Source organism: Convolutriloba macropyga, chromosome 3 (genome assembly GCF_964194025.1).
Source record: "Convolutriloba macropyga chromosome 3, txConMacr16.3, whole genome shotgun sequence".
Taxonomy (NCBI): domain Eukaryota; kingdom Metazoa; phylum Xenacoelomorpha; order Acoela; family Convolutidae; genus Convolutriloba; species Convolutriloba macropyga.
This window is the reverse complement of record NC_134470.1, coordinates 74711949-74735561: the sequence shown is the minus strand read 5'-3', so window position 1 is coordinate 74735561 and position 23613 is coordinate 74711949. Positions and strand designations below refer to the sequence as shown.

The window sequence follows — 23613 nt, the reverse complement described above, 5'->3', positions numbered from 1 at the left end:
TAAAATATTGTTTTGAAGTATCATTTCGGCTCTTTATCCGTTTTTTGCTAAATTGTTTTTGAAATTTTTCAGAAATTATAATTTTTTGATTTTGTTTTTCGTTTCCTTTCCCTTGCATAACTCCGTTTTCTCCTCTGAGTTTTTTGTTGAAATTTCATTTCAATTTGTGATTATCCATTCAATGAAAACTAAAGGTGTCACATGGTCTTTTGCCAATAATTGTTTTGGAGTTTCAACTTATAGAGAAATCTTGTCAGATGCATCGTCCTCTTTTTTGTTCATTATATTGTTATTCTTTCAAAGGGATTAGCGTTATTAGAAGCGATTAGTAGGATAATCATTATGTCAGTTAAGGTGGTCCATTTTTTTAATAGAGTCGTTTCCGGATTTCTTCCCGCTATGTTTTAATTTTTTTGTCGAAGAGAAGTCAGTTTTCAGTAGATTTTCTTCACGTTGGAGATGTAAAAAATGCGAAAGCCAATTAGCTTTGATGAATTGTAGCGTGATTGAGGTTTTGAACTTGTTTCAAACTGCTTCTACCTGTTTCAGTAAAGATTTTATATTTTTCAATTGTCTTTATTTTTGTAGTTCTTTTTTGCCATGTGAGGTAGTATCTTTGATGGCTTGTCTCTTGTTTCACTGGCTCTTTAACGTGGCAAATTTTACCTAAATTTGTTTTTTACAGCGGTTTTAACGACTTTGAGGCCACCTGTTTAAAATTATTAATAATGTTTTTTTGAACCGTTTACTAGCAGTTTGTGTTGTTCTTGCTTAGTCTTTTTAGTGGCAAATCTCTCTGCATCTCTGAAATGTCATATTTGACCTAATGAATAGTTTTTATACATATATACTTGTGTCAACGACTCAGTTTTTTTTAAACCATTTGTTGATTTTTTGGTTTTTCTCTTAACTCATTTCAAGATATTTTTGTAGCTGTCTTCAAGGTTCAACATATACTGTGCAGTTCTTTTAGGTATTATGAGGATGTCGTTTTTGGAGCTAAACATTGACAACCCTTTCTACAGATTTCCGCAATGTTTTGTTTATTTTTGTATATGTGTGATAGATGATTTGTTTACTATCAAGAGCTGTTCCTCTATTGAGACTGATAATTTGTTCAATTCTTTGCATTGTAATTCAAAAGTTGCCCTGCTATGTTTTTTTTCTATTCTAGCAAAATATTGCACTAAACATACTTTCAAAGTTAGGGCAGTAAGTTAGCACGAAGAACAATAATCTTGCAATGTTGTGTTAGTTTCATGGCGTTATTGAGGAGAGTGAACCAAATGTATTTTTGTGACAATTAATAATTGCTAAATTACCATAAGGAGGGTCTTGCAGAACCATTTTAATATAATTATCTGTTTGTAAGAAGGCAAGTTTAAATTTACAAGAACATGCAAGATGAACTCGAACGATTGTCAACATAATTAATTAGAAACGACAGGAGTACTTAACATCTCTGATATTTTTAAAGATGGAGATTGCTGTTTTAGTGGAACAAGTGATCCGTATGTGAAACTGTACCTGCTCCCAGATACCAAGAAGAAACTGAAGACCAAAACTATCATGAAGAACCTCAACCCCACCTGGAGTGAGACCCTCAAGTTCCAAGGTTAGTCACTGAGTGATAACAGCTCTCTTGCTTTCGTGATTTTGTTCTTTTCTCAATTGAAGTGATAGCATAGCAGTCGTGTGCATCGAAAGATAGTTGAAAGTTCATCTCTAAAAAGTTCATTTTTACTCTAAAAGAGTTCATGTAAAATAGTCTGATCTCGTGTCCACCAATTTCCCGATCAGGCAGAGATAGTTCAGCCGATGTTGCAACTGATATAAACATGGTTAGCTGACGAAATCAAAAATTAATACGAAATATAAAATTCTACCCAGATGAGGTGCCATTAAAAATTGCTATGTACAGACTGTCCCAGAAGCAAAGCGCTTATGTCAAGACCTTCGTCCTTTCATGTTCAGATTTTTTTGTATAAATTTTTGAATGCACAACGTCCTCTCGTATGTCAATCTTTGGTCCGGAAACACTTAACTGCTTCTGGAAAATAAACCTGTATAAGATTTGTTATGCTGTGATGACAAAATTTGGAATCACAATCTTGCAAGACTTCTGGAGATTCAATTTTTTTCACCTTTGCCGTTTGAAAAAAGGCTGAGAACATTTAAAAAAACCTATTAAACTGAACAATTGTTTTTAATTGCTCTCAAACGATGTATTGTAAACATGTTGGTATTTTTTTAAACAAAATTTTTGCCTGACCTTGTTGAATTTTCGAGTTACTTTTACGCCCCTGAATTTTTTGTTTTGTTTGATCTAATTTTTTCATTCCAAGTTTTTCCCCACCTTTTCCCATTTGTAACCGCGCAGGCTCGGCTTTAGTGTGAGAGCAATTTTTCTGAATTATTCTGTTATTTTTTTCTCTGCAGTCACGAAAGCGGTTGCTTACTTTTGTTAAAAGGATTAAGATATCACAAGCTCACGCTTCATGAAAATTACGTTTTAAAGCTCATCAAAAAGGAAAGATTTGTGGCTGAATGTTTCCTACAGCTGGAAACCGTCTGCAAAATGTAGCATTATTGCAGATTTCTTCGTTTTTTTCAGAGTTTCACAAGGAATTATACTGATTTTCTCTTTCGGATTTCCGTAAACTCATATAACTCAAATGAAAACAAGCGTTTAAATAACCCCGAGGATGAAAAATGAAAGGAGAGAGCATAAAGCGTTTAATAGTTCTCACACGAAGTTTGTAGCAACTATATTAGTCCTGTCGGTCTGATTTAATGCGATTTCTCGCTTGACCAATTTTTTGTCTTGCAAATATGATTTTTTGTCCTCAAAAATGGGATAAACAGGTAGCGCCCAGTGGGCATTAAGTTCTCTTAGATCCTTTCAGCTCACTAGTCTCCAAGTATGCGACTCACAGAAACTGTTTTGGAGAATTATAATTATGGTGTGAAGGGTTGTTCCTAGTGAATGACCCTCCCCTCACAACCCCCTCCCACCCCCACATCAGCCCCCCTCTTATTTCACCCCCACCCTGGTTCAAGGCGTAAGAGACCCGTGCAACCAAAAACCGCCCTCCCTCTAATGCCCCACCACCTGCTACATCAACCCCCCATGCCCCCTCACTGTGCTGACTTAGATCCCCTTCAATTTATATTCATTCTCCATTCGTCGGTTATGTTAATTTTTTATAAATTGGTTTTTTGTTTGCCTTTCTCTTTTTTCCCCAAATATGATTTTTTCGAGCTAATTTTCTTCGGTGTGTCATTGGCTGCTTACCTGCTCAATTTATTTGAACAATTGGAAATGAGCATTTTTGCTATTTGTTGTCAGGTTTGAAGAAACAATGTAAGAGATTTTGGGAACGGTTTTTTTAAATCTTCTTTTATATCTAGTTGCTCTCAGAATTTTAAATTTCAATGGTTCTTGTTTTAAAAAAAAAATATTTTTTTTCCGAATCTAAATGACTTCCGTTTCAACGAAATTGTTTCTTGTTTTTTTTTGTTGGATAACTTTGGTCACTTTGGTATCCATTTAAAATAATTTTCATTTTAGTCAATTTCTAACTTACTGTTTTTTACTGTAACTGGTTCAAATTTCTCACCATTTGATCCTTCTGTTTAGTTTATCAACGTTTTGTTGATTAGTTTGCGGTAGCTACTTTTTAAGTTTTATTTAATTAGTTTAGATTAATTGTGAAACCAACAATTTTTATATGTTGTTCGTCAATGAAATTATTCATTCAAGAACTATTCTGCATCCTGAATCTTATATGTTTCATTTTTTTGTTTTGTATGTCCTACCGTTATCTATCTAATGAGCAGAAAATTTTATTTAAGTCCCGCGAAAAGTGACCTTTGTGGCTACAATTGTGTAAATTTGAAACTTACGTTGATTTCCAAATACTCGTTGTTCTCGGTGTCTCTATTTTAGCTCTTTTTTTTAACTCAGTAGGCTATTATTGCGGTTTTGTTTTTACTTGTGCGTCAAACAAATCTTTTTCACTTTAACTAGTTTTGCTAATTTTTCGCTTTTCATATGGTTTTTTGGATTAGCATATACCGAATGCACGGATGTTATCGCATGTTTTTGAAGTAAATTGGTTAAGCAACCTATGAATTATGTGATCCATTTTGTCATTAAAAATCTAGTATTTTGTGATTTTTAACTAAACTCCAAAGTGAGTCATGTAAGAGCACATGACAATTCACATGATCTTTCTCAGATGTTCAATTACCAAAATCTCACGTGAAAAACACCAAAAGTATGAAAAATTTTACAGGAGAAACTCCATAAAAACTATTGTATATCATATGAAATCAAAAATACTTTCTAGAGTGTAATTTGATGCGACTAGTTGCGCGAACTATATGATTTTAAGATCCGTTAATGTGGGATTAATTTTGGTATCATTTTCCTCCCAACATTTCCGATTGGTTTCCCGTGATTCTCTTGGATGCTTAGGAACCTATCAGCTTTCCCCCTCTTCCATATAGATCAAATATCAGCGTCAATTTTTTCTCTTAAATTTTTCCCCAAATGTTTAAAAATTTGATTCAGCATTTAAAATTTAACGGACCAAAGAATTGTAGCAAGTTTTGATAATACAAATAAATTGTTTTCAAAAAGGTTATCAGTTCTCAACTGGAACACATTTGATTTTGTCATCAATTTGTCCTGGTATGGGCCAACTCAAGTGACTCGCAGTAACAGTACTGAAAGATAATACGGGAAAAACCACCATTTTAAATCTAATTTATTGTTGCCTGAGAACAGAAAAGAGCAATAACATATTGTGTGCTTAAGTTACTAACAAAAGTCTAGTCTTAATCTCATTAATTGGCGTGACATTTTTCACGTTAAATAACAACAAATAGTGGCTCAGGAGTCTAATAGGTTTCATTATAGTATCAAAAATGAACTTCACTATTCAAATTGTTCACATTTAATAAGGAAATAAGCAGGTAGATTTCTTTTTTAAAAAGTTTAATTTTGAATGACTAGAAAGTATCAGAACAATTGAGACGCAATTTCTTCTCCTTGTTGACATTTTCAGTTTTGAAATTAGATTTCCAAAGACTAGACTTAAGCTGGAGCAGTAGTCGTATTTAAATCCCAAAAGATATATGAGCTAGATTTCCTTTTTAACATTTCTCCAGTCTTATTTTGACAGGAAGAAGTTGTTTGTTTAAGGACCTTTTGTTTTGTTTGCTACAGGGAAATTTGTCTGCAATTGCTCCCCTTCTTTCCATGTGATCGAGTCCATGTAATTGTGCCTTCAAGCAGGATATTAAAACGCGTTAGAAGGGGTAAATTGGGTTTACCAAAAATGTGAAGAATTTGAGCCGTGGAACGCGATCAAGTATCATCAAGTTTTTCCAGTAGATTCGTTACCCGAGAAAAGCATTTCTTAAATCGATTAGGTTAGTTTTCAGCCATAAATCAGACTGCGGAGATGAATGACAGCTTAGAGTTGACAGGTCATGTCAGAAAGTTTAAAAGACAGTTTCCATTAATTGGTAATTGAATCAGGATTTTTTTTAAATTTTTTTTATCATACCGTTTGTATACATGTGCAGGCCTTTGTCAGTTTTTTATTTAAAATTTTGAATTGTTACATAGAAAATATCAAGATCAAAAATCGATATAGCTTTAAAAGTGTACATGTTGAATGAAAACAACTAAACATCAAAAGCGGTATCGGTACATGTTATAGTTAGGATCAAAAGACGCGCAATTGCGATTCACAAACGAAATGGCCAGAAATGTATGCTTAAAAACAAACCGGTTATCTGTCAGAACGTTAAAGTTAAGCTCATCGCATAAAATACAGAAAAAGAACATTTGAGGTTGAAAGAAATTGAGCTCAGGTTTTCTGCAAGTGTGTTCATCTTTTAATCTTTCGATACAAAATATAATTTCACGGGGATTGATTAGATAATATTTTCCATTTATCGGGTTTTAATAAGAAGCTTGTGTGAGTCTTTACATGGCAGAGAAAGCTCCATACAGCCCTTGATTTAAAAAGTGTACTTTAGGTTATTCTTGACATACGAAAACCCAAGCTGCAAAAATATCATTAGATCTTCAAATGGTTATTTTTCAACAAAAATTTTAGAATCTTTCCTAAATTGCCTCTAAACTTCAATTTCTGTTTAATATTTTTCTGTACTTTCTCGAAATGAAATAAATAAAAAAAAATCAGCTTTTCAACCGAGGCGACTTTCACAATCAACAAAAACTTCAAGAGATGACAAAAACCAAAGTTGGGTTCAATTTAGCTTTAATCCTGTGAAAAGTTACAGTGAAAGCCAACCGCCACACATTGACAAAATGAAATATTTCAACTAAAACACGTAGCAAATTTTGCTGGTTTTACTATTTCTTTTTCTATGTCATTGTTCCGGCCCCCACTTTAGTGGGGAGGGAGGAACTATGTATTCAACTGGTTTTTTTTTGTTCAGTCAATTTTGGCCGACCGATATATTCATCGTAGAGAATTGTGAGTGGTATCATAAAAATGCCCGTCCAGCGTAGAATACGGAATTAAAAAGATTTTTTCGATTTTCGTGTTTTACAGGGAGTTATCGAGGTTTAAAATTTTGTGAACATTCGACTGTTTTTGTTCACATTTTCAGTAAATTTTGCTAAGATTTGGGACAATTTTGCTAATATAATTCAAAATAAGTTAAAATTTTTAACGGCAGAGTGTTGTTGTTACCGTTAGCGACAGAATAGCGTTGCTGAATTGTTTGATTGAGGTTTTTTTGGCTAGAATTTTTGATAAAATTTTCAAAATTCGAACTTTTTTAATCAAAAATGGCACAAAATATGCTTTTTTGGTCCACTTTGATAAAGTGTGCCAGACTTAGTGATCTAGAAAACTTAACACAGACTCTCTAATCTCACAGAGAGCGCTAGTTGCAATTAGGTGCCGTATGAAAGTCTTCTGGAATTAAAACTTTGCCAATTTTTGCAGATTTACTTCGATAATCATACAAAATGCATCTCTTTTTTCAATTTTTGAAGAATTCCACTCAACAATTGGTCTAATTCTCAAATAATTGGAACACTTGGTCGGTTTGCTGGGCGCGCGACACAGTCAGGGAGAGGTTCGATAAAGTCATGGACTCTTAGAGACAGAGACTTTTTGGTTTTTATTGTGATGCTGCCTTTTTTCAAAAAATTTTGCCTTTAATCATTTAATTACTATTACTGACAATATTTTTTATTCACGGCTCCGTTAATGACAGCTGCTCCAATTTACGTAAATGTGAGGTAGAATGTACGGTTGGTTTTCAGAGAACCAAAGGGTTCTTAACGGCTTGGAGGAAGAGTTTTAGTAAATATTAACTGAAATCTTGTCTTTGCCTTCAATTGTTATTCTTTTGGCAGTCTGATTTTAAAGTTTAACCACTCAAAGATCTATATTTCTTCCAGAAATGATGCAAGTGAACCTTGTCTATTCATTCGGTTGTTACCTAATGTCTCTTATGTTATTGAATGTATTTGTTTTAAGGAAATTTCTGTGATTTTTTGAACTTGTCATTTTTTATATTATTTTAGTCATTATTTTGCTTATTCTCAGTAACTACAGGTCAACTTTTCCTCCTTATAGAATCAAAACTAATTTTGTGGCCGATTGTTTTAACAGAAGGTTTTCTTGCTTTTGGTACTACAAGTTTTCAGACAAAATTTTCTGATTTTTGTGCATTATTGCCCATTTTGCTGTTAATTTTGTTTTTTTTTTTGGAAATTGTCACGTTACTTAACGTTTATCTGATGTCATTTTGATTTGATTATTAGTGGTTTTCAAAAAATGGACAAGGAGTTTTGGTCGTAATTAATTTTTGTAAAATTATTATTTTTTTGCCGTCTTTTCTGGTAGTCATATTATGGTAGCCACAGGTCTCATAGGCCCTCTAGAGTAGATTGTTTTTTTTCTTTTAGTAGTTTGTTAAACGATATGTTGATGTGTTAATTTTTTTTAATCTCTTCCTCATTTGGTAGACAATTAAGTGACAAATGTAGATGAGCGGGGTCGGAACTTAATGTGTAAACGCACATTACCGAGCCTCCTTGTTTGTCTTATTATACAAAAGATGACATTCTGCATATATTGATGAGACCAGTCCTGGCCATATGAAAAAAATTTTTTGTGTTCTCAATTACAAGGCAGATGTCTATCAATTTCTACCTTAAACTGTTTGAAAGAAGTTGCTCACTTTAAATTTTTTCTTGTCTTTTTTAAAATTTTACGATAATGAAACTCTTGCTTACCGGTTGAAGATTATCAGAGCAAATCAACCCTGCACATTTTTGTCTAAAACTATTTATGTCATCATGGCACAATAAATGCGAGAAAGTAAACAACAAGAGATTCAATGCCTAAAAACCATATGGAATTTGATCAATTTAGAATGTTGAAGGAAGTCATAATTACTGCTTCAATTTAGCTATTCGTCTTAAAACAACAGTAACAGTTAATTCTCATTGAACCTAATTAGATTTTTCAGTGAGATATGTACAACTATTTTAACCGCTTTGAGCTACTTTATCTTATTTTTCGGAAAACTACCCAATATCGTCAATTGACTTTGTAGTTTTTTTATATCTCCTGCCTTCACATTTTTTTGTAAATTATTTGATCTTGCACTGACTTACCGTTTGGCATCAATTCATGTGGAGTGAATTTAACACTATTCTACTTCCTTTTTAAAATAAATTTACCTACGATTTTGCTTCCTGGACGAAAAAAAAATGGAACAATCAATATCCTCCTCCGGGGTCGTGAGTGCAAATATTGATGAAAAAGAAGTAAGTGCAAGATGTAGAAATTAAAATTTTAAAAGATAAGCAGCAAAACTTAGTTTAAGGGCTCAAGAGAGATATTCGGGGAAATATAATGTCCTCGTTGTTAATCCCACTTTCGACGCGGATATTGGTGGTGACGACAATCGAAAACTTGATGTTTTTCAAAAAATGTTTGAAATTTAACACTAATCTTGACTGCATTAAGCCTGCCAAGTTTTACCAAACACAGGAACGAAGGTAAGAGCACCAACCGTAATCTGCAATCTAATCAAATTTGCAGATACAGAAGCAACTTACTGCCAACAGCAGCCATTACGAAAAGTGCGCAATCCAAAATGGCTGCTTCTGGTACTTTAATGAGCAACGGTCTAAAGTTGAGGCAAAAAATCAAAATTTAGCAAATCTCAGCAATATGATAATATCAATCAAAACTTAGACGTTTTGATGTTATTAGAAACAGGAGACAACTAAAAGAAATTTGTGAAAGTCAACAAAGTTGATGAACTCGACAACTTGAGAACAGTGAAAAAAGACCCAGATCAAAAAACAAAGACGACCGACAACAACAAGTGCGGATCACCGGCACACAAAAGAGCATCTTCTAAAAAAGATTAGAAAGTGACTACCAATTGAACTTTGTCATTTTTGTTCCTTTGCATAACTTTTTTCCAACGCGTAAAAGTTGTTTCTGACTACAGCAGAATTTTGTGAGTTCTACCAATGAAGGGTAGGTATAGCTTATATCCTATCTGCTAAATAAAAGAGTACACAAGAACGGTGATGTGCGTTCGATAAGATTTCTTGATACTACTGATCATAAAGATTTGCTAAAAAAATAAAGATGCTCAATAATAAGCGGACCTGTGTTGATAACCTAATTTGAGAAATGCTCTATTTTGGGTCTTCAATGTTCATACTGTACATCAGGGATCAAAAATTTTTTGAAAAATCATAATTCTTCTTCTATGCTCATGACTTAGCGATAAAAACACACTGACTTCTAGCATATGTTGATGATATTCATCAAGAAGTTTAAACAGCAACCTTGGATTGGCTATCCCATTATTGACTGAGTTTTAATAAGAACAAAACTAAGAGCATGGTTTTTTCGACGTCAAGGTCCAGACAAATATCGAACAAAAAGTAGGAGAAGTAAATTTCAATTGTTTAAAGTTTCAGGTAGCTTGACGTGCAAGTTGATGCTGAATTGAAATTCAATGAACAACTAACATTTTTGCCTCTATTTTTTATCGACTAAGAAAAGTATCAACTATATATCAATTGATTAGAGAATTCAAAGTATAGATTCAACAAGATCTTCAATATGGTGCTTTTGTCTACGGATCAACAACTATGGATAAGTTGAAACGAATTGACTGCAAAATAGACAAATTAAATAGAATTATTTTCTTTAAAAAAGTAATTTTGTGGTACTATTTGTCGATAGTTTTAGGCATTACCGAGAAGAAAACAAGTCTATTCAGCTACCCATTTAGTTTTGTAAGAGCCTGCAAAACTATTGATAAACCAATTTCGCGGGAAAAAATCAATTTAATCGTCAGTCGCATTAATGAAAGTTTTTAGAAAAGGTAAACTCAGCTGAACAAAATTTGCAAAAAATTGCGATAGAAAATAAACTGCTGAGCAAATTTTTTTTGAAGTTCGTGCAGCGATGATTCTTCAAAGTCTACAACTTTTATACTTGTCGATATGGCAAGATGCCATTTTCTTCAGAGACAGACAAGCCAAAGTTTTTGCCATAATTTTTTGGATAGTTATCTTTTTAGGAAATCATGAAATTATATCAGAAATGTTTATTTAATTATTGCTTGTTATATTTTCCAAAACGTTGTTTGTAGGTTTTTGCACAATTTTTTCGAAATTTTGAAACTTTTTTATATAATTTTAAAAAATTTTTAAGTATAAGTTGTAATTTTATCTTAGCCTCGGAAGCACTTGATAACGCGTCGTTGGCCCAATAGGGATCTCTCTGTGTTGAGTAAATGAGTGATTAACTCGTGATATTGTTGAATACAGAAAAACAATTTCATATCAATTTTCGTATCTTTATAAAAATTTGATAGTTTTTTGACACCTCTGATTCAATAATCGAAATTGCTCATGTAATTTTTCTCCAGTCAAAAGATTTAATTCCAACGGATCACTTGAGATTGGTCATTCTCTTACTGTTGGTTCATCATTCTCTTTTATTTTGCGCCCATTAAAGGAGTAAAATGCAACAGTTTTGTATTTTCATCAGCATATTTTGTTAAATCCTTGCAAAATTGATTATGCTTGAACAAATCAGCTTAAAAATTACCTGACCTAATTGACATAACTTTAATTGATTTATGCAAAAGTTCTCTGTAAAATATCTCTCAAGATGGTGCTTCTAATTTTTTTGTCTGAGCAACAAACTTTATGACTTTTTGTCTTGAGAAACAGAATAAACAATTAAAGCCCACGAGTATTGATGAGAAATTCTCTGAGAGCCTTACTATAGTCTCCTGGTATGAAATTTACAACAGCTGAGGAACCATAAATTCATGGCTCGAAGACCAATTCCTGAGAGGTTTTGCAACACTCATAGATCTATCACGAAGAGTTCTAGCACCCTAAGCAAAATATCTGGCTATATTTTAAACGCTCAAATCAAATTATTAGCTGTTTTTTATATATTTTTAATTGTCGGATCAGTTGTTGCGGTGTTATAGGTTATCCATACGACAAGATACAGAAGCGGACTCTGCACATCAAAGTGATGGACTACGACAAGATGTCATCCGATGACCCAATCGGGGAGGTCAACATCCCCCTCTGTGACATTGACCTCAACCTGCACCACAACCTATGGAGAGATCTAAACCCAATCTCAAAGGTCAGTTAGTCCACGTAGTCCACAAGTTCTATTATACAATTAGTCTCATTTAGTAAACTGCATTTTGAAAATTTGTAATGACAACAACTGTCATGTCTATCTATTGAGATAAAAAAAAAGATACGGATAGCCAGACTTTGAAAAAAGCTCTAGCGACATTTGCGACTGTTTAAATGCAAATCACAAACAAAACTTTATCTAATTTATTATCTGATAAACGTATCTTTGGAACTGACAGAATTGAGGAAACAAAACAATGTAATGTATCCGTAATTTAGTTCCGATTGAAATTGGTTTTCGTGTGGTTTCAGTTACAAATTCCTCCTCGATTACTCACTCAAATTATGTGGAAAATAAAATAGATCTATACTATCTAAATAGTTTTCGCAAAAATTTTCAACACAATCTGAAAAATACGAAGCAGCTTTAGAGTTTGTTAATATATGGCATGAAAATTACTTCAGCTAGCTCGATTGAATATATAAAGTCTACGAATTATGCGATCAATCAATTAATGACCGATTAAATTATGATCAATAGCTCAACTATGTACGCCAGGTGACAGCTGGGAACATTGAAAGCAGTGAGAAAAATGAAACCAAAACCGACAGACGAAATTTATTATGTCAATGTAACAGGCAGGCTTAAGTACACTTAAGGGAAATTCGGTGTTTTGAAATTAACGGCGGTGCCCCATAAGATGGCCCGCATAGTCTAATAAATAATTTGGCCATTTTGTGGTCACATCAGCATACAAAAAAAAACGATCAAAACGCCAAAGAAACCCGAAATAAATAGTGGGGGGTGGGGGGATATTCAATATGAACTCTTCCAATAAGCATTTCGACGAAATATCGGCAAGATCGATATCTCAAATAGAATCGATCATTCAAGGCGTATTAACAATAACTCAAAACTTTTTCTTACAAATCACACATTTTTTGTCTCGCAGCAGTCTTGGCATAGTAAAAAAGAAATGATATCAGAAAGACTCATTTAATAACAATTGGGCGCTTAAAGAAACAATTATTTCTTGTGCAGATGGGGGCTTTAGTATGCAAAGCTTGCAGTGTCATATTAGTATTTCGATAATTGGTTGTAAAAAGATTGCGATAAGTTTCATCACTTCTCACCAACATTTGGTCATTTCGCGACCTTGCTTCGTTTTCATTTTATCATTGCTGCGCATTCCCAATCAAACATTTGTTGAATCCAAACTTGCCATACATTTTGCAAGTCATTCCGGTTATTTACACAAAGATTTTGGTTATTTGGGTATCTTCCTGTGGTATGCATTTCGGTAGCTCAAGTCATTACTCATGTTTACAATTATTCAATTGCGGGAGCACCGATTGTTTTGCGAGCAACATAACGTCAACGCTCTGAGATGACTTCATCGAACAAACCCGTCAAAATCACAGAACTTTTTATTTTATCAAAATATTATCTGGTTGCAACTCACGATTCGTCCTTTTATGTTCAAGAGACGCCAAATCATATGCTATTGCAAAAGAAAGAGAACAAAACATTGTAACATTAAAACAAGTAGCAACACATCACAGGGATATTTTTATGTTTTTGAAAGCGGCACATTTTCTAACTCCATCGAGTAGTTTTGATTTTTCTCAGACAAATCTACCTCCGGCCATTGTTATTCGTAGTTTTTACGTCTAGATTGTTGTTGATTACAAAATTTAACTCCTTTACCGTTTTCCTCGAATTTTATTGACGCTTCAAATTAACTCACAAAAGACAAGAAATAGCAAAAACGTTATCTTGGATTACTCATGTGATAACCATCAATGGTTAAAACTAGGGGTTTTCTTTCATGTGGAACTTCTAATTTAAGACCATAAATAGATGAGAATGGGCAGTTAAATTTCTGACAGAAATGTTTTTTTTTTGATATTGTCACTGTATAAATAATTTAAGAGAATTCTTTGAAAACAAAACAAGTAGTTTAATGATCATGAGTGCATTAATCAAAAATCTTGGAGCTACACTTTTTCTTTCACAATTTCCTGGATTTTCATTTGCTTCCACACTAATTGTTTTGTTTGATAGAGAAAGAAAATCTAATCACCTCAAAACATAAAATAAGTTTCCTCACCTCAATGGAATGACACAGTGTAAAAATACTCATTCTAGTTGAAATTTAGAATAATATGAAATAAACAATATGAAACTCTCAAATATTGGAAAATGATTGATTTTTGAGTCATCCCGTTTCAATGGATTTTGCAGCAAAATTTAATTTGAAGCTATGGAAATTTGTTATTGTCTTCTTCGCTATTCATCGTTCACATAGTTCGTTGGGTACTTTTTTCATCACGTTTCAAAAAGTGAAAACAACATCTGAGATTTTTTTATTGCCTCATATTTACGCAGCTGATACCATTTGGTAAGTTAAACGTCAATTTCTTATGCTTTAGACTTTATGCGACACCTGTGAACTAAAAAAACATTTTAAAGTTCAAACACGCAGACTAATTGAGAGATCAAAACCTAAGTGATATTAAGAGAGAAAGACATGAACTGTATTGATTTTTTCTCTGTTTTTAAAACTTTTTCATATCTCGTAGCATGCAAAACTTGCTAGAAAAATTCAAAAAAATGTTATTTGGTTGATAACTGTCATATGCAAGCTGTGTTTGAAAATTTAAATTTTCCATATTTTAAACATTTTATATAGGAGTGTATAACTGTGCTATTACGTTTTTTTTCAAACAATTTATTTAGACCCCTGGTAACTCATTCAGTAGTTCAATTATTGTTGTTGGCATATTTAGTTCTCCAATATGCGATTATTGAGTTGTAATGCTTCTTTTGGTTTGGCTTTCGTTTTTTGACCGCTGGTGGTTTTTCCATTTCTCGCTAGTGATTTTTTGTTCACATGCTGCATTTTGACATTGATTTTCTGTTTTTTTAAAATTTTTTTGATCTGTTTTTTTTAAATGGTTTTCCCAGTTCACTCATAGTTCCTTCTAGGTCTAGTTTTTTTTTAGTCAAATAAAATTCTTTGAATTGTACGTCAGGACGTGTCCTGCTTTGTTTTTAATTTTTATCCAAACAAGCTGAATGGTTTTTGTTTCACAATCTGATCTAAACAAAAGTGATCTCAGCTTTTGCATGTCCCAGTTGTTATCCTCGCGAGATAAGGTGATCTCAGAAAAAAAATCAAGTGGCTTTTACTATGCTTTTGATTGTCGCTCAGTTGATATCACGAGCACTTGGAATGACAATAAAATTTTTCTTGAAATAATTGAATGTTAATACAGTAAGCGGTTAAATGACAATTTACCCAATGACAAAATATCCAAAGTGCCATTATACTTAATGCCATAAAACCCATTTTGTTGCCGTTTATCTTTTCCTTCAATCATTCGATCACATATTAGCAGCTGGTATTTCAATTAATTTTAATAATACTTAAACGGATAATTTAATCTCATGATTGTTTGTTTCATATCAAGTGTTTGAACTATAGTTTCATATCAAGTGACACTGACCACTGAGGTATGGCCAAATTAACTAGTCTTGCATTCTTCGTAAATATACCTTATTACATTTTAAATTATCTCACTGAGGCAATATAATGCTAAATAGTTCTTCGAATAATTTTAACAGTAGGGTAAAAGGTTGGTTTGCTCCTGGGTATTTTGTTACTGTGGGCATTTTGGCATTGGGTATCTTTTCATGACACCGAACATACAAGAGCATCCGCATTTTGAACTGATTCATAGCTCACGTGTTGAACAAATTATAGTTCTGATTAGAAGAATATATTGCATACATTTACTCAGCGTCATACCAAATCAGCGCACATATCATTAAAAGTTGGATCATAATCCTAACAAAATGAGACCAAATAAAATTGCAATAAAATGATATTCATTGATGGATAAAAGATTATCTTCGGACTGTTAATACTCAAGAGCTGTTACGCAATCTCCCTTGATAAAAGTCCGGGTGATAATGTCGGACAAATATTCCGGCTAGCAACTCTATTCAGGACATTTTCTGGTTAGTATTATTAATTTCAGTATAGAGATATTATGTTAACCAGTACCGGAGAAATAAGGATCTTAAACACAATTATTCAAACGTTGCGTTCTTCGGGGGAGTAAAGGCCTTATGATCCAATTATTATTGCACCACCAAGAGAGTTGATTATATTATGTGCTTGCTGAAATAATTCATAAATGTCTTGCTTAAAAATATTACTATAAACGGCATTGATTTTAAGGTGAAATATTTTGACAATTTGAACAAAAACTTATTTTTCACGGATTCCATTTATAGGATAATACGTCAATGAAAGTCTCAAAATTACACAAAAACTTCTTGGAGGTGTAATTATATATCACGTATAATTGTTCACGCATTTTTTGTCCATCTATACTAAATTTAGCTTCTCTGTATTCTCAACTGGTACAATCATGTGTGTATGTGTAACAATTGCAGGAGACGCAGGTAAGAATGCCATCGTTGCCACTTTCTCATCTCTTCTCTCTTTAGTCTCTCCTATCTTATTTGATCAGAGACAAACAAGCGTTTTAACCTTTTGTTATGCATATGATTTATATCTCAGTCTATATCTATTGGTCAGGCAAATGTCAGTTGTCAATCGGTCTGCTCGATGTTTCTTGCTACTACTGTTTCCTCACTACCCCCCCCCCCCCCCCCCAAGTCATTTAGTGACTATGCACTATAAAAAAAATTGGTCTCAGTTACTACTGGAATGCAAGCACTGTTTGAGATAATTTCAAATATTATTTACAAATAAAAGCATGCTGCATAAGAGCAATGTTTGAAGCTGATTTTAACCAACAGCTCTATTTTCCAACTGTTTTTTGGCGCAACTCATCAATTTTTAACTGGTCTCTTGGCCACTCTTCGGCAATAAAATTGCAGTTTTTTAATTACTTGCTCGCAAACAAAGTTTTTTAATATTGCCAGCAGGCAAAGTTTGTATTACTTATTTCGACCATGTCAGTCTTTTTTATGCAACACAGCTCTCTTAGAACTCTGCTAGTCCCTATGAGCACAATTCACCGCGGATCCTCAGGAAACATAAAATCATTGTGTGAAGAACAGTTTTCTGACGATTAGGACTCTCCTCACTCCGGTCTCCCCCCGTCATGCCGTATCCCTCCTCGTCCACCCACGCCCATCCATTTCATGCACTTTCGACCCCCTAAGCCCCACACGCCGAAGATGCCGCCACCCCGCCTTCAACCCCTTCCAACCCCTCTCCAATTCCCCTAATGCTAAGCACCTTAAGCAATTCGCCCGACGTTAGTCGGCTACGTTTCTTATTATATATCCTTCACAGTTTGACGCCCTTGAGCGGAAGTTGATATGTCCAGACCGAATGAGCGGCCAATGGGACTTCGTGTGTTCAAAATCACCTGTCATGAAAAATGAACGTTTGCACGAAAGTCTGGACAAGGACAACTTTGAACGCACGATGGTCAGGACATGAACGTGCAACTATTCTTCATACGTATTAACGTCTGAAATTTGGAAAATTTTGAATTCTACAGGATTTTGAGGAAACAGTTTATGATATACATTCATTTTTGTTATGCTAGAGTGAATACCACAGATCAAGAACTGTTTTCCGTGTGACTTTTTCATCTCACTGCTCATCAGCCAACTGCTCAGTTGTACTTTATTAGTTGGGACCAAGTGCAAAACGTCATCCATTAATAACATGGCATGAAAACAAGTTTATCAGGCCAAGCTATTAAAATAAATGCTCAGCATTATATGTTGTAAAGATGTATAGATGATAACAGCATCGTAAGAGTGAAAACAGTTTCAGGACCAACTATTGAAAATTCTTCTTTTTTTTTAAAATAAAGTCCTGAACTGCGATGAAACTGAACTGATTTGCGCGTTTGTTGGCAACGTCAATATACTTGACCTAAAATACGGCGAAATTTTGGCCTGTGAAACAACCAAACGCAGTCTTCCAACAAAAACAGATGAACTGATTAGAAATGTCGCCATGTTTAAGAAAATTGAAGCGGTTTCATTTTGAGACTCAAAAAATGACTTACACTTCGTCGAAAATTGATACAAATATAATTCTCATACTGAAGCTGCGGACATATCATTACTCCGATAAAACATGTGATGGAACCCACTCTAGTGGGCGCTCGTAAAAATTGTGCTCTAAGTTACAGGGATCAGGCAATTCCGAAAACACACGATTTCTTGAACAGATGTGTTGGGTTATGGACTTTCGCAAGCGGAATAAAAAGCGTTTTTAACTAAGTAAAAGAATTAATTTCTCAAAAAATGAGAGAATAACAAAATGATATTTTACAAAAGAATTTAGAGATTTACAGGAGAGATCTGATTATTAGATCAAGATGGTGATTTGAATTTGGGGATGAAAAAGGACTCAAAAATCAGCTGTATATCTACCCATTATCAGTGTGAAAAAGTCAAGATACAAAACTAATCTTAGCACCGTGATTTATAGTGGGGGTCGCAAGGGTTACCCAATATGGTTAGCTTCTGCAAATAAGTCGCAAAGGGAACCATAAATGGAATGCATTTGCACTTTTCTAAGAATTCATTCACACTTCCGGAGATATCATCATCATTTAATACATGCTGGGAAGATTTTACATCACTTAATCTAACTCTAATAATAGTTATCTAGATTCACCAATTTGAACCGAATATTGATTCTCAGCACCATTTCTTGACGATTCATTTATATAATTTCTTTGATCGAAGTCATTTTGCTTGTCTTTCTAATCTGGTAAGTCAAACTTTCTTTCTAATTCTCACTAAGTTTAAGACTTTAGTTTTGATCGATATTCTAAAAAGATGTCATATCGACCCTGGATGGTCTGATCAAAAACCATTCCATTTAAAACCGCAGCGTATGCTCTTGGTACTTTAGAAGCTTCCAACGTTTATTTTGACTACCCGGGTCGAATATCCTACCTAAAATCCTCCCGTTTTGTTGTAAGATTGGGGGGGGGGGGGGTTGAGGAATTTGTCTGTGGGGGTAAAATGATGTAAAAGTTGGGCTGCAATGGAGGATTTATGAGGAATTACCACTGACTAAAATTTCTATGTAAGAGTGGGTTGCAATGGGCTGCAACGGCAGGGCTTTTGAGGAGTTACCCCTGACTTAAATTTCTATGTAAGAGTTGGCTGCAATGGGTTGCAAGGGAAGACTGAGGAATTATCCCCTGACTAAAAATGCCATTTGAGTGTAAGCTGCAGTGGGCTGTAATGGCACGACTTTTGAGGATTTACCCCCTGACTAAAATTGCCATGTGAGAGTGGCCTACAATGGCTGCAATGGCAGGACTTTTGAGGAGTTACCCCTGACTAAAATTTCTATGTAAGAGTGGGCTGCAATGGGCTGCAAGGGAAGACTGAGGAATTATCCCCTGACTAAAAATGCCATTTGAGTGTAAGCTGCAGTGGGCTGTAATGGCACGACTTTTGAGGATTTACCCCCGACTAAAATTGCCATGTGAGAGTGGCCTACAATAGCTGCAAGGGCAGGACTTTTGAGGATTTACCCCTGACTAAAACTTCTATGTAAGAGTGGGCTTGCAATGGAAAGACTGAGGAATTATCCCCTGACTAAAATTACAATGTAACAGTGGCCTAAAAGGGACTGCAATGGCAGGGCTTTTGAGAATTTACCCCTGACTAAAATTTCTATGTAAGAGTGGGCTGCAATGGAAAGACTTTGAGAATTTACCCCCTGACTAAAATTGCCATGTAAGAGTGGGATGCAATGGGCTGCAATTGGAGAACTTTTAAGGAGAGTGGGGGGTAATTAGTTCAGAAGATGTAAAATGATGTAAAAGTTGAGCTGTCAAGGGGGGTAAAGTGGTGTATGAGTGAGGTGTTAGTTTGTTGAAATGGGCTAAATTGAGGTTAGAGTTGAATTGTCAAGGGGGTAAAATAGTGTAAGAGTGAACGGGTAAATTGTTCAGAGGGGTTAAAATGATGTAAGAGTTGGGCAGCTAAGGTGGAAATATGGTGTTAGAGTGTGGGGTAATTTGTTTAGAGGGGCTAAAATGAGGTAAGAACTGGGCTGTCAAATGGGGTAAAGTGGTGTAAGATGGGGGGATAATTTGTTCAAAAGAGGTAAAATGAGGTAAGTGTTGAGCTGTCAAGGGGGGTTAAAATGGCGATAGAGTGAGGGAGTAATTTGTTCAGAGGGGGTAAAATGATGTAAGCGTTGAGCTGCCAAGGGGGGATAAATTGATGTAAGAGTGTTGGGGTAATTTTTGTCCAGAGGGTTTAAAATGGTGTAAGAGCTCGGCTGCAAGGGGGGTAAAAGAGTGTAAGAGTGAGAGGTTTATTTGTTCAGAGGGTTTAATAAAATTTAAGAGTCGGCTGTAATGGGAGGATTTTTTGGGAAAATGCAGCTCAAAACTCTTACATCTTTTTGGGCTGCATTAGGCTTCCAACGGGGGTAAAATGGTGTAAGAAAGGTGGTAAAAGACAAATTAGTCCCCTACTCATGTCTTTTTGGTCTGTCAAGTGGGGTAAAATGATGGAAGAGTTCGGGGTAATGGAGAGATTACACTCGGACTCCTACACCATTCTACCCCCCCCCCCCTTGACAGACCAAAAAGATGTAAGAGTGTGTGGGGGGGGGGGGCTAATTTGTCTTTTAACCCTTCACTCTTACACCGTTTTGCTCCCGTGGGAAGCCTAATGCACCCCGAAAAGATGTAAGAGTTTTGAGCTGCATTTTTCTAAAAAATCCTCCTATTACAGCCCCACTCTTACATCCTTTTAGGCGGAAAAGTTTGACCCGGGTAAACTAATTTTTCATGACTTAAAAATTTGAATAAAGCTAAATTAAAACCTTATTGATGACGTTTCGTACTTGGTCTTCCGAATTTCATCTCTTTTAATCTCACAACTTGGTCTGATTATCATATAGTGATCTCACTTTCGTGCTGCTTGTTCAATACCTATTCGTTTATAACAAACCCTGTTCATCATCATTGCATTCATCTCATATTGATTTTGCAACTGATCCGTAATCATCAAGGTCATCGTTATCATCAGCATTATCTTATGCACCTGCTTACTACCTTGGATCTGTTTTCTTTCCTTTATTTAAACATATCTAAGTATTGAGGAATTTCAAAACTGAATCAGAAAAAATCAGGAAGATTTCAGTACTGAATCAGAAAAATTCAGGACGATATCAGTACTGATTCGGAAAAAAATCAGTAAGATTTCAGTACTGAATCAGAAATAATCAGGAAGAATTCAGTACTGAATCAGAACAGAATCAGGAAGATATCAGTACTGAATCAGCAAAAAATCAGGACGATTTCAGTACTGTTTCAGGGTATGATTCAGGTCAAATTTTACTCTGAATCTGTCTGATCCAGAGTATTTTTTTTCTGATTCAAAATCTGATTTAGACTCCAGATAACTATAAACAATTGATTTTACAATATCCTAGTAGTGTACATTTTCAATGCAATTAAAAGTACTACCATGCATAAGGATATACGAAACATTAGCAATGCAAAAACGAGCTTTGATGGGATATGAAAATAAAGGGAAACGGAAACAGAACCACTATTTTCCTCAATATCAATCACTGATATTTTAACTTGATCAGTGTGTCGTATAAACTCTCCTTTCGTTTCAATATCTATGTCTGTAACCAGTCATCATTATGCCTCATTATTGTGACATCTTTTGGTGTCGTAAAGTTTTGTTAATTTTATTTCAAGTAATTTTTAGTGATTCAAATAGAAATTCAATATAAATTTACAACAAAAAATTGAGATAAAAGTAAACCGAGCAGTTTTGAAGCGCAAACTTTTGAATTCGGGTGGTTTGATTCCCAACTCAGATATCCCAGTGAGGCGATATCTCAAAACCGAAAATTAATTCTGCCAATTTTTAACAGAAAACTAAGTATATTGCTTAGATTAATAACTAAATTTATCAAATCGTTTATAAGATGCAGCAATCGAAGAATCTATCAAATATCAAGCTTATCGATATCCTGAAAAAAAAAGCCATTTACAGTTGCCTTTAGTTTCTCTTACTGTTGCCATTAGATGGACAAAATCGACTGTTGCCAGAGAGAGCATGGTTTCACTATAAAATGCTAGTTCAGATAATAAGTTTACTCATAGCGGGAAACAAATGCTTCCGGATGAATAAAATTAAAAATTCTCAGATTGTTTTATGATGTTAATTTTTGTACAAAAATGTTATCTTTACTTGAAAAAATCATAATTTGAAATCCCTTCAATGGCGATATGTTAAATTGTATCAGCAGAGACAAAGCTCATTAAAATTGCAAACATAAAAGGTTGAAAAAAATCTTGCCTTTGCCAAAAAAAAATCATTTCTAATAAATAAAAACTTTTTTCAAAGTAAGACAAAACTTTTAAAGAATTAAATTTTGCATCGTCAAAGCAGCCAAATTTTAAATAATGGCATTTTAAGTTAAATGAAGAAACCCCGGGAAACCTTATTGAACTGACGCACTTAAAAACGCCAGATATTCGAAAAATTTGACGTAAAACGCCGTTGTGGTAGAGACCGCCAATTTTTTAAGACTGCCGGGTTCTTTGATCTATCTAAAACCTCACAAACATTGACCTTAACTTTGTAAATTTTACAACTTCTACACATTTTTAACCATTCTAGTTCTACCATTACCTTTCAGCTCAACTAAATATCCTTAATTTGATAAACGATTTAAGGTCAACTTGTTTCTCGTAACGGCTTAATTGAAAAAAAGTATTGCCAACATGAAGAAGAATTTATCTTTAAAACCAAGTTTTCTGAGGTTGAAACTTGAATCTTGTTAAATCGTCAATGCATTGAAATATAAGATGACCACCCATTTTGATATTCCACGTTTCAAGATCTCTATTGTTTTTATTCCAATCAAGAATAGTGTTACTGTTTTAGTTCACGTCAATAAAGTAATTATGGACGGCTGTTGAGGTTTAAAAGTTAAAAAAGTCGATTTTGGTGCATTTTGTAATGAGACTTTTAGAATGAAGCTGCCAGAATTGCAATTCAAGCTTTGTTTTTGGCGCAAATCATCAATTTTTAATCGGTCTTCTGGGAATTTTTCAGCAATAAAATTGCAATTTGTTAATTAATTGCGAAGTTTTTAAAAATTGCCAGCAGACAAAGTTTGTAGTTAATTGCTCCCAAACGAAGTAGCAATAATAATAACCTTGTTGGTCTTAACGGATTTTTTGTCTGACCCATTTGACGTTTCTTCCTCCAAAACGGGATAAAAAAGTAGCACCCAGCGGGCATTAAGTTCTCTTACACTCCTTCAATTAAGCTGAAGCTAGCCTCACTAAACCGTAGCTAGCTACTGATGAAGACAGCCGCTCGCCGGTCTTTTGAGAGCAATTTGCTCCGACATTAGTCGGTTATGTTATTTATTTCGGCCTTGTTGATGATTTTTATGCAACTCAGCTCTCTTAAAACTCTACTTGTCCCTAAGAGTACAATTCACCGTAGCTTCTCAAAATATATAAATTCATGATGTAAATGACGGTTTTCCGGCCATTAGGACTCGCCTCATTCCGGTCTCCCCTCGTCATTCCATATCCCCCCTCGTCCACCCACGCCTCATTCATTTCATGCACGTTTGACCCCTCTAAACCCCACACCCTGGAGACGCCCACTCCTCTCACACCTCCCCTGCCTTCAATCATCTCCCAACACCTCTCCAACTCCTGAATTGCTAATCGCCCTAAGCCCAAGCTGGTTACTACCAAAGCCAAATGCTCACCAGTTATTATGAGCAATTCACCCGACGTTAGTTTGTTACGTTTCTAATTATATATCCCTCCCAGTTTAACGCCCTAGACCGGACGTTGATTTTTTCAGAACGAAAAGATCG

General features: G+C 34.6%; 2 protein-coding genes across 2 annotated transcripts in view; one reads left to right on the top strand and one right to left on the bottom strand.

The window, feature by feature from the left end:
• Positions 1-23613, bottom strand: part of LOC142336460 (uncharacterized) — a 537002-nt gene that overhangs the window by 134194 nt on the left and 379195 nt on the right. The gene's annotated exons all lie outside the window — the stretch shown is intronic.
• The window catches only part of LOC142336739 (synaptotagmin-7-like), a gene marked incomplete at its 5' end in the record, with an annotated part of 92713 nt that overhangs the window by 53990 nt on the left and 15110 nt on the right, over positions 1-23613 (top strand). The window contains 2 exons of the mRNA XM_075385648.1: positions 1497-1615; positions 11545-11708. Coding sequence (XP_075241763.1) covers positions 1497-1615; positions 11545-11708 — 283 coding nt within the window. The remainder of the gene's footprint in view (positions 1-1496; positions 1616-11544; positions 11709-23613) is intronic.